The sequence below is a fragment of the Meleagris gallopavo genome, chromosome Z (genome assembly GCF_000146605.3).
Source record: "Meleagris gallopavo isolate NT-WF06-2002-E0010 breed Aviagen turkey brand Nicholas breeding stock chromosome Z, Turkey_5.1, whole genome shotgun sequence".
NCBI classification, from domain to species: Eukaryota; Metazoa; Chordata; class Aves; order Galliformes; family Phasianidae; genus Meleagris; species Meleagris gallopavo.
Window position 1 is genome coordinate 13,577,079 of NC_015041.2, and position 12,066 is coordinate 13,589,144.

At 36.2% G+C, this 12,066-nt stretch overlaps 1 protein-coding gene across 1 annotated transcript in view; it reads left to right on the top strand.

Moving 5' to 3' along the window:
• Positions 1-175: 175 nt before the first annotated feature.
• The window catches only part of LOC100548929 (protein mono-ADP-ribosyltransferase PARP8-like), a 14,172-nt gene continuing 2,281 nt past the window's right edge, over positions 176-12,066 (top strand). Inside the window, exons 1-4 of the mRNA XM_031557237.1 lie at positions 176-2,206; positions 3,246-3,316; positions 5,451-5,528; positions 9,986-10,080. Of these exons, the coding sequence (XP_031413097.1) occupies positions 2,047-2,206; positions 3,246-3,316; positions 5,451-5,528; positions 9,986-10,080 (404 nt within the window). The 5' untranslated portion in view covers positions 176-2,046. The remainder of the gene's footprint in view (positions 2,207-3,245; positions 3,317-5,450; positions 5,529-9,985; positions 10,081-12,066) is intronic.

Here is a 12,066-nt window from a genome sequence, read left to right on the forward strand (position 1 = left end):
GGGCCAGATCCCATGACTTCTGTAATGTATAGGGATAGGTGCCTGGAATTGGAGCATTAACACTTTAACTCCCAGTACACTACATTGATGTTTTTGATGCGGAATACTGAGAACCAAAAACAAAAAACATAAAACCATGACAATTAGACTGACAAAAGGAAAATTTAAAAAAAAAAAAAGAAGAAAACACAAATGAAAAAAAAAATAGTAGCGATTGCCAAGTAGAAAAGAAAAACAAAAGCTTGGCAGTGAGTGAAACATGCTATCCAGCTGCCAAGAATGAATGACAATCAGTGGACATGAAAATACAATTAAAATCAATGCAACTTTAATTGAGTTGTCTTTTTTTTCCATTACATATATTTTGGTATATTTTCTATAGCACAGATTGTTGTATTTCCTACTTTTTCATACAGCTATAAATTCTAGCACAATGGATTTCCTTTCCCCTACCCATTTTTACAGTGCTGAGTACATTATTTAGAACCAAATGATGATTTCAGTTATTCCTGCTCATTAGACTATACAGCAGTAAGTTATTCTCCAGCTTTGGAAAGGAACGGGCTTGTTTCATATCCAGAGGTTGTGGTTGGACTTGATGATCTTAAAGGTCTTTTCCAACCTGAGCGATTCTATGTTCTATGTTTTATGCAGGGACTGAAGCAATGACAGTGAGGTGTGCGTGCAGATGGAGACAAGGCAGTGGGCATGGGGAGGGTAAGGTTCAGCTGCTCTGAACGCACAGTGTACAGCCTGTCCTCCCCACGGACAAAAGCAGCAGCAGGAGTGAAAGCTGACCGATGGCTGGAGGGGCCCCCTTTCGTGCTCACTGTGCCGTGCCAACTGCAGAGCAGATGCAGACTGAGCAGATGGAGCAGGTTGCTGTGCCTGCTAGAGTGCGGTGCTCAGGGAAAAGTGCCAGCCTCCCGGAGCACTTACCTGCTCACAGGGTGTATTTGCTCTACTGTGTTCAGATGACCCACATTACCTCATGGGAGAACACAAAGTGGAAGCAGGAAAGAGTGTGGGATTGCACCGGATGCAGCAGGTGTGTGAAAGTGGCAGAAAGGCTGATTCACAGCCCCACGGGCTGGGAAAGCCCCACCTGTGAGCGGCAGCATCGCAGCTATGGAAACCCCAGAATCTTAATGCAGGCTTCTAGGAACCACTGTAGTGCAAGGGACAATACTGCTAAATTTACTGATAAATTAATGCTAACATTTTTAACGTTCCATTGGAAGCAATCCAAGGCTTTGAGACCCAGATTGCAGTAGTATGCTTACAATTGTATGCAAGATGATGCTCTTCACTGATGCAACCGGGGTGTTCAATATGATGACAGCCTTGTTTCAGTTCTGTTACTTCTCTATCTACGATAGTCTTAATTGTCAGTCTTTTTGCAATGAAGTGCAAAGTCTATTTCACCCCTTATCATTAGAAGAAAAAATCTTAGTTCCTTCATAGACAGTTCAACAATTCATGCAAAATCAGCTTCTGCAGGTACTGCCTAAAACCTTGCTGCTCCTCTTCTGTTTAGTTGGAAATAATAATAAAAAAAAAACAACACAGCCTTACCACATTTTGTGAGGAAGTTTAGAATATAATTTCCATATTCATATCCATACCTAAGACTTTCTTAAGAACATGTTCTCCACTGATTAGATGATAATTCAGACATAGTTCTCGAGACTAGCTAACACAAGGCAGAGGCATGTATGAATACTGTGCTCATAAGCGCACTCTGCATGTGTGAGTGTTGGTGTCAGGCATGATAAAAAGCCCTGAAGAACTCTTCATTTTGGAAAAGCTTGACTCAAACCCCCATTAGCCTTGATAGAACAGTTCTGAGCATTGCTTGGTACACTTCCTGAAAACTGTGGCATTGGAATCCAGGGGTTTGCTTGTATAAAATTTGGGTCTTAATCTTCCATCTTTTTTGATATTTTTCTTTTTGTCTAGCAGTCTCATTAGAGAAAACACACCAGGAGATGTATGCTGGGCTTCTTTAATCACTGGCAAAATGGTTCCTTATGACAAAAGGGTGGGATGGATGATGAGGGAATGGGTTGGCAAAGCACCGCGGGCCTTCAACATGCAAGGTGTTTTTCTCTTGTAGATAACACTTACGTTTCCAGTTCTGATAATGATGAAGATGTATTAGTTACAACAGAGCCAATTCCAGTAATTTTCCATCAAATTGCTACAGGTAATCTTACATCCTGATGCTTTTACTAAGTTCATGCTTTGTGAAGGAGGACAAGAGACAAGATGTTACCTCTACTTAAATAGATGTGTTAATGGATGCAGTTGGACAGTTTGTTAGTTCCTCATGGGCTTACTGTAGTGAATTGTCCTACATTTCAGAATTTAATAAATTAAAATGCTTCTTATATGGATCTACACAATTGCGTAGGCAGAACGTATTTTATTCTTTTAGTGTCTTGCAGTCTGTACTAAAGCAATTTTCCTTGAATACAGTTAGAGGTGCTTAATACTTCTCAATTATATATTTTTGTGCTCTCTTGCTTAAAACTTTATGAAATCTTCACCACTGGGAATGAAATAGTCTGTAACTATCATTGCCTCTAGAGAATTACTTCAAAAAATTTCAAGCAAAATGGTTCACAAAATGGGACTGTAGAAAAAATATAATTCCAATGATTTTAAGAACCTCTTCATCTGAAATTATTTCCATACTTTTCAGAAGTAGCTAACACATAAAATGGCATTCTTTTTAGAAGTCTAGACACTTATATACAATATATTACTACGATCTGTGCACATTTCTTAGAGGTTTCTTAGTTTTATCAGCTAAGTTCCTTGATGATTTCAGACTGTAGGAGAAATTGTGTAGAGCAATCTTAATTCTGACAGTTCCTCAGATGGGAGTATTGTGTTTATTATTATTACATAGCTTATTTTTTGAATAGAAAACAATCTGATTTAATTTTTGGTAGGAAATTTTGATCCTGCCCCTTTTTACACAAAAGTGTAAATTACTGATTGAGAAAAACAAATCTTCTAGATGGACTAGCTGAATTTTATTTGATAATTGACATCATAAGATTTCTGAAATGTGTGGGCTTCTTTATTTCAGACTGTTGTAAACAATTTGGTGCCTATCATGCCCATATCTTTATGTTCCTTATGCATACCATTTACTTCAATTAAGTATTTTGAGTTGGCATATGCAAAATTATTTCACGTTTTTCACAGATGTTCCCTATTTTCCCTTTTCTCTTAAGAATTAAGAAAAACCAGTGATGTCAACTATTGCTTATCCATTAAAGCAAAATTACAGAGGGAGAATGGAGAGGTATGTATTTCTTACATGTGCATTTTAACAGGTATTTTAAGAAATGAGAGAAAACAGGAATGCTTGACTTAGAATTTCTCTCAAATGTATACTTACTCAAATAGTAGATACACATATTTTAGAAGTATCTTAGTTCACTTAGGCCACTGCTGTGGTGTACAGCACTCCAGCTAGAGTCTCTGGAGTTTTTCCTGACAACATTCACTGTTAATATCTGAAGCTGAAGCTGAAGCCTTGTCAGTCAAGCCTCTGGCATGTTTTTTAACCAATCTCACTGAGATGATGTTAAGAAAGAAATGACAATAAAATGAGGTCTTCAGAGGCTAACAGTGTTAAGGATTCAAAGAAAGTGCCACATAAGTTCCCATGTCAAGCCTGAGAATGAGTACTGTACCAAGAATTCAAGAGCTTAACTTAAATACTTTCTCTAATAAGTTTGGTTTCTGGGTTTGCAATACTTGTTTTCTGACTACTTCGTTAAGACTCTGATCTCTATTTGATCATGGAAAAGGTCAGTTTTGATGGGCGTGGTGTTTGGTTTTTCTGTTTTTGTTTTTTTTTCAATCAGTTCAACCTGATTTGATTTCAAAGGCTGCAGTGGAAGTTTTTTACCTGTGTCACCTCATAATTGTTTTCAGTGGTCTATAAATATTAGAAATTCAAATGCAATAAGGATTATTAATATATTTTTTAAAATTGAACAAGGTAATTAAGTATGGAAGTATTGAAAGAGCCTTCAAATAAGTCTCTAACACTGACCATTTCTGTTGTCTAGACAGTTAGAGGTTTAGGTTAGGATAGGGTGGGTTTGTCATTACTCTCGTATGAGAGTTTCACTTCTCTTTACTTTGTATTGAAGTTCAGTTGGGTTCTGTTTGAACACAGACTTCCCCTTGAGCAAGGGCTATTGTTAAACAAATATAACTGAAATCACTTTGTTTCTTTTCAGTAAAGTAAAAGCAAATACAATTTTTATGCCTTGTCTCAGAAAATTGCTGTGAAATTGTCTGAAATACAATTTTTCTTCTATGTGTGCATGCAGTAGCTAGAGCAGGAATTCAGAGGTAAGATAAGGAGATGGGATTAAATTGTCTGACCATAGAAATTAGGATGTTTACAAATATATGGAATTTAAACGTACCTTCTTTACTGTGATTCATAGATCTGATTTCTGATCCATTGTGACAGTTCAGTGTAGGACATAAATACAAAATATGCCATAAGTACACTGTGTTTGGATTTAAAATGAGGTGTTGTGGCCTTATCGGGTATTTTTAGGGGGTTCTTGTCAACAGAGGGCCTAGAAATAACAAATGGATTGTGGGAAACACAAAAAAAGTATTAATAATATTTTCAAGTAATTATAAATGAGGGCTCCATTAGTAAGAAGCAGAATACAACACTGTAGCTCATGCTGAGTTGCAGTCTGTACCATGAGCAGTTCTATTTACTTGAGTGCAATTATTCACAGAGAACCCAATTATGGTAAGTTTTACTTGGGTAAGCATATTGCTTTTTAATCCTTAATTTTCCAAATCTTGGAGTAGAGCTGGTCAGAAAATTAAGATTTAACTTTCTTGGCTACAGGCTGGTACTTTTGTTAAGAAATAGTAATTAAGCAGCAGTGTGTCAGAGCTTTTTACATAAGGAAACTTAAAAAATCTCATGGTTGGGCTTGAATTATTTCCTTAAACTATTAGAATTGATTTACCAGAATAAAGTAAATTAAAACTTTATTAGATCAGTAAAATGCTAAATGAATTAAGTCTAGAACCTCTCTTGGTGGGTAAATTATGCTTTGTTTAGCAGAAGCAGAAAGTGAAGTAGCTCTGAATATCTTACTGAATTCACCAGTTTCCTAAAATACCGCACTGTGTCTACATTCAGACAGAGTATTATTTATCTGATGTATTTCCAGGGTGTTTTTTTGTGCACTGCCAATATGTGCACGCTTTGTCTGCTATTTCACTGTTCTTAAAATAGGCCCACTGTACACCTTGGAAAAAAATGATACTAAAATTTCTGTTCCTAAAACTGCGTACAACTTGTTTGTAAAAACGTAATGTTACTCAGAACGTTAAATGCAAGACAGACATATTGCTTATGTCACTGTTAACTTTCCTTTTTAATTAAGGAGTCACAGCACAACAGCACACTTGAAGAAGACTCTGAAGGAGATAATGATTCTGAGGAATTTTATTACGGAGGACAGGTAATTGAGGATATTTTTGCAAAAGTTTCAAGAAACTGATACTTGAAACCTTCTATGGTTCATTCCCTTACAAATCTGTGATAACTAATTTTGTATGTATATTCAATACAAAGTAGAATGATTTGTATGTGTACATAGTATTTTTAAGTATTGAATGTTATATTGTATATTTATGTCAAACTTAAAGTGAGCTCATTTACATCTGTAAAACTGTAAGAACAGAAAATCCAACTGTTCTTGAGGGTGTTTGAAAATAGAAGCCAGTTGCTTATTTTCAGGAAATAGGTATTTATTCTTTACAGCTTATCCCATTATTTATACAAATGAGAAGTCAGGATGGATCCAAATCTGTTTCCTGCTGGAGAGTTGCCATTTGGTAAAGTCAAGAACACTGCAATTTAATGGTAAAAATGGTTATTAGAAAACAATTTTGATCTTGGCAACACTCTATCATTTTTTCTTAGCTCTGCGGTTAAATTCACCTCAGAAAATGCTACGTATTTTTAGGTAAATGTACCTTTCTGCCTTTCCTCCTTGTTCCTTTAGTAGAATTAGTTATTATTGCATCCTCTGATGTACTGAGAAATAAAATCTCTTTATATCTTCACCTTCTGCATTGTCAACAGAATGCTTCATGCTGCTAGACTCTGTGTTCAGATTTTTCTTACCTTTTTAGTCTAAAGATTACCTCAGAGAAATAATCCCTCCCTTACGTTGTTAGAACTGTTTGTTTCAATGAACATCTTAAGGAATTACAGCCAATATTTGTGAGAGTCATCATTGCCTTTGCCTGAAGGCTGAAGCCATCCATGCCCTCAGAGCAGAGAGCAGAGGCTGCAGGTGTGCGTCAGCAGCGCCGGCTGGTTGGGTTTGGAGCAGACTGCGCAGCATACTGATGAGCAGGGCACCACTGAGCCTGTTCTCCAGGCAAAACACAAGCTAAGGCTCTGTACGTTTGCTGTAAAGGAAGCTCACCCCTAAAAATCTGTGAAGAGTGATTCTGAAACTGGTAATGAAAGAATGTATTTTTAGTGACAGAAAACAACTATCGGGGGTGTGCACTCATGTTCACTTTAGAAATGACTGCAGGAGTTGCCTCACTTCAGCTGCTGGTTCCTGCACCCTGCAGAGCACTGGAGAGGGCTGCGTACACGCATTCTTTTGCAGAGGCTGATTTTAATCTTCCTGTGAGGAAGAATCTCCTGATTTTGCCCTGTAGTGATGAGTTATGTGTACTAGCTTCATTTTTCAACTTTGCAGAAAGAGCATTAACCTCAAGGTGAAGTAAAAGCCAGCAAACAGCTGGAAGTGCTCACTTCTTGAACGAGCGCAACTGCATCTGGTAAAAGATGACTGCTTGTGCCCAAACAGATGAATGTTAGCCCCACCTATGAGATATATACCCAGAAAGCAGTAAATCATTTTGTAAGATGTAAAAGAGCTGTGCAATAGCAGCTATTAGTCAGAATTCAGTTGCCTTATATTATATATATGTAGGTTAGAACTACATTACGTTGAATTGTCATTTTTTTTTTGAGGCAGTTTATTTAATTGTAAAAATTGCAACAGACCAAAAAAAGCAGTAAAATTGCAATTAAATTGGCAATTAAAAAAAGGTGGTTAGTGATTGTGAATGTCTACAATATAAAAAATTCCAAAAACAATATAATGAAAACAAAGTGAAAGCAATGACAAGAAACCAAAAACATCATCAAAAATATATTTAATGCAGCCTAAAAAAAGGAAATGTTTAATTTAAAGTTTCTTGGCCAAGAAAATGGCATTCTAAGGAAAATCTGTTGACTGAAGTGATTGATGACTTACAAAACAGATAGAAAACCATTACTGACCTAAGTTCCTGGAGAGTTAAAAAACAGTCCTGTTCCAAATAAGGTGAGTTTTCAGAGTTATTAAATGATCATCACATGTACTGAGATTCATTAATATGAAGAAAGACTAAGTAATTTACTATGTATTTGGGGAACAAGTAAGGTAAGCTCCTTTATTTGAGAGAAGTGGTTGCTGTGGCCGTAGAGAGAGGGGACAGAAAGGTTGACTTCTGCAATCAGAGGGAATAGAAGCCAATGTAAATTGTGTGCAACGCAGCTGGAAAAGATGGAGGCCTAGGTTAATTCTAACATTTCTAAATGGTTTTAGCTAGAAAGACAAGGAGCAATTGATGATGAACCAAGGAGCTTAGAAAACGTGAAATGGCATTTGATGGGCAGTGAAAACAAGATACGACCTTTTGGTCATGAATTAAATGCTTGTATCTGCTTCCTAGGCACCTGCGTGTAATCCTCCCTAAGGATTTAATGGGTAAAGACTTTAAAGTAGCTAAGTGATTCAATAGCCTAAGTCTTATTGATTTTCAATGGGATTTAGGTCTGTAAATCACTTAATCTCCTTTAAAAATGCAACCTTTTGTCACTATATGGGACAAAATAATCTGAATTAGGTCTCAGATTAAAACTGAGGCTTTCTAAACACAGACCCTTCTGACACTGCAAAGTTATCAGATTTTTTTAACCTTTTTTTTTCACTTTCTCAGTGACTTTGTTAATTCTCACTTTGAATCTTTAGCTTCTACACTTGCAATAGAGAGTAGGAGTTTGAAACAGTAGCACTGCTGACTGGTTCTTTTTTTCTCTTTTGTGTTTAGCAACAGAAAATACTTGCAAATTTAGTTATACTAAACTCTGGCAGTCTCCTCTGCATACATCAGCATGTACGTAGCACTGATTTAGGGATGGAAAATAACCACACTGTGATCAAACAGTTTGCCAGAACACTTCTTTGTTTTCTTTTGGAATTAATTACCCCTCACTATCAGAAAATAGATGGCAGAAAGCATTATGCTGAGCAGTTCACTGTTCTGCATAGCGTTCCGTTTGGATTTCATTATTACTGGTACATTAGAGTGGTGAAAAATGTATGTATTAAGTGCAGTAAAGTGTTAGGTGAGCCACAGTCACAACTTTAGAAATCATTGCTGTGCCCTCTTTGGAAGCAGGACAACTACTATTGATACACCCTGAAAGAATTCATCTTTGGGGAAAAAAAAAGAAAAAAAAATTTGTTCCCTTGCTTGTGTGTGGGGGAAAATTGTCCTGACATGCCTTCCCAAACAGAACAAGGATAATTGGCTTATACCTTTCTGGCTGGGAATATCATTGATATCTGTAAGTAATTGCATATGCTGTGCTGATGAATTGTGTGCCTTACAGTTGAAGACTACCAGGTCTAATCAAATTATTCAGTTGATCAGTCAATTGTTATTTTAATTCAGTTGAAATTTATTTAATTAGATACGTAATGACAAGTGTGGCTCCAGATATCAGAACTGCGGTGCAACAGCACTTGGATCTGGGAGAACTGAAGAAACAGTACTGCAATTAGATAGGATTCTGCATAGCAGGAACTCCCTGCAGGAATTCATGTATAAGGATATATTTACGTGTGTGAAGAGCTAATTTACAGATTAGCTCTTTACTCTTTGAATTTGGCAAATCCTACTCTCATGTCTGAATCTGTCTAAATCTCTAGAGTTCATTAACTTATGTGAAATTATTATTATCATTCTAACTGGTATAAAAGAGGTAGCATTAGATTAACAGAAGCAGGCATATTGATTACCAAGAAAATATAAGTAGACATTTAGTGGATTTTTACGAGCTTACTAAGGATTTTTGTCCTCATGAAAGATAAAAGAATTTTTTTTTTTTATTTCACATAAGCCAGCTAGACAAGCTCACAGGTTTTGTTTTATAGTGTAAACACCAACATAACTATATCTCCTTTTTATGTGGAGTTTGAAAAAAATTGGTGCCTAAATATATGTTACTTCGATTTCTATTTGGTAAAAATTCTTTAAATGAAAATGTGTTCTTCAATTATTTTTCTTTTTCAATCTGATCTGACTGCACCGATGATCTCAAATGCAGACTGAAAATGTAATAGATGCTAAGACACTTAATGTATAGAATAGTCTAATGCTTCTCCTGTTGAGGCTAGGCCATTCTGCCTGTAAAATATATGAAAACATGCAACAAATGGAGTAAAGCTTGTCCTTTCCTATTCTGGAATGATGAAACAGGGGAGATCTGATTCTTCTCCTACTTTACAGTTGTAAAATTTTAAGAGATCCAGAACAGCCCCCAGGACAGGACAGGACAGTGGAATAAATTCTTTCCATCTTCTCTTCCACAAATAAGGGTTTCATCCTCTGCCGTTTTGATACAGAGGTGCCTGCTTTTCTCCTAAGCGATATTATGTAATATATATTATATATATATATATATACCATTTCAGTGCTTCGGCTCGTCAAGGAAGTCCTTTCTGAGCTTGTTAAGAAATCTCTATGGAAAATATTTTGCAGGGGGAACTTTCAAGATCCTAGATCAGATACCAGAAATGGAATGAATAAGAACTCCTAGATTATTATTTTGTTCCGATAGGTTAGCTATGATGGAGAACTTCATAAACACCCACAGCTGGAAGCTGATTTGATAGCAGTGAGAGAGATCTATGGACCTAACGCAGTATCTCTCAGGTATGTTATTTACTGTTTTTAATGTGGAACCTTTAAAAATTTGGAAAATGAGTTCTATATAGACTTACCCTTACAGCTAAAACTATGATTTCTGTGTATTGTGGCAAAAGAAAGGAGCTCTCATAGCTAACAGTAATGCTGGATTTGGCTTCATTTCATGGCTGAGTACTCTTACAAATGCCTATGTTGAGAGCAGGCCCAGGAAGCCTGTTCTAAAACATTGTCTTTTGCAGTTCAGTAGGTAGTTGATAAGGGTGTTGTAATTTGTTGAAAAATACTATTCAGCATTACCCTAAACCCTTGTTAAACAATTTCTCTGTCATATTGTCTTCTGCCCTGGAGATGAACAAGACGAATGATAAGAGGTTTAGTAAATATTGTCCTTAAGGAAAGGGAGAAGGAGTTAGCTTTGTCTAGTCTGGAAAAAAAGACAGAAGCTGTTTATAAACAGGAGTGATCAAATGTTCTCTGTTGCTGTAATGAGAAAATAAGAGACTATGTTGTGGGCAACAAACAAGAAATTAGGTAGATTTTAGGAAAGATTTCTACTGTATTAAAATTGGAAACTGAAGAATTCTACTTAGGCAAATAGAGGAACCTTTTTCAGAGCTAGTTAGAGAGTTTGCAGAGAGATTAACATTTTCAATACGTGTGCAAGTGAGCATGGTTCTGCTCTAGAGCATAGCTCTATGATGTATTTAATTCACTTCAAGTATTTTATAACTTCATTTTCCATTTATGTAATATTAATAATTTCATTAAAATAACAGGCAAGATGTAACACCTGTCAGAAAAATTACAAATAAAATATCAAAACTGACATACAACAAAGTAATGAAATACAGAGAATATTAATATAAAGATAATAAACTTAGGCATACATATATTGCAAGTAACAATTCCCATTAACCTCTAAATAATAATCTCTATTACTGTAGTCCAAGAGATAATGTCTACAAATATGGTGTAATTTTGAAATTAAGTGGAAATTCGTTACATTTCAGGGATCTGTTGAACTGAAATCCATACAGTTTTGTATGGGCTTAGGAAGTGAATGAGATAAATGTCTAGTTGCCAAACTGTTAACTATGAAATTGAGAATACCTTGGTAGTGTGCTCCCTAAGGCTTCTAAAATTGGAACATGGTATGTAACCTTTCAAAAACTTTAATGCGTCTAATTTGTTGAATCAGTGTTTCATTATGACCTCCTTAGGCTCACTGTCGTAGAAATTGGCATTTATGGCTTTTGGCATGTAGAAAACTTTCATGCTTCTTGCACTCAATTACAGTGGAAAATACTTACGAATTCTTGGAAATGATAAACACAGAATTAAGCATTCAGTTTCATCCTTCTCCAACAGCTCCGCTTCTCTGATTGCAACAAGCTTATCTAACAGTGAGACCCACAAAAATGCATTTCATGGAGAGCAGACGTTGTTTTTTTGGTCTCCCGCTGTCAGAAAGGGAACTTTACATATTGAAAAGCAAAATTCCTGCACCTGCAAGCTTTTCATTGGAAAAGTGTCAACTGATGTTTGAAAAACTGAGAGTGAATGCACCTTTATACCAGAAGTGCTCCAAAAGCAATGCCTCCTGTTTTGTTATGTTGGCCCATGATGTCAGAAGTGGATGGTGCTATGGCAGTAGTGGTTCAAACTTCCCGAGAGGATTCTATTACATTTTGCTGCCGTGCGACAGATGAAACATCAATGAGCATAAGTTAAATCTGCACCTTGGGAACTTTAGCAATACCGCACATAGCAGATAACATAACTGTTGCCTTGAGCGCATTATGGGGCAATTGCTACCTTTTGACAAGTAAATACTTGAATGCATGAAGCAATCCCACAGGTATTATATACCACCTCTTAGTCTGTGTTATATTTGTCTTCAGTTGTTTATCTCAAGGCTCTGCTTAGGTTACTGGCTATAAACCTAAAGTACCTATGAAATATAACTAGGATTTTCTTTTTTTCTTTTTTTTT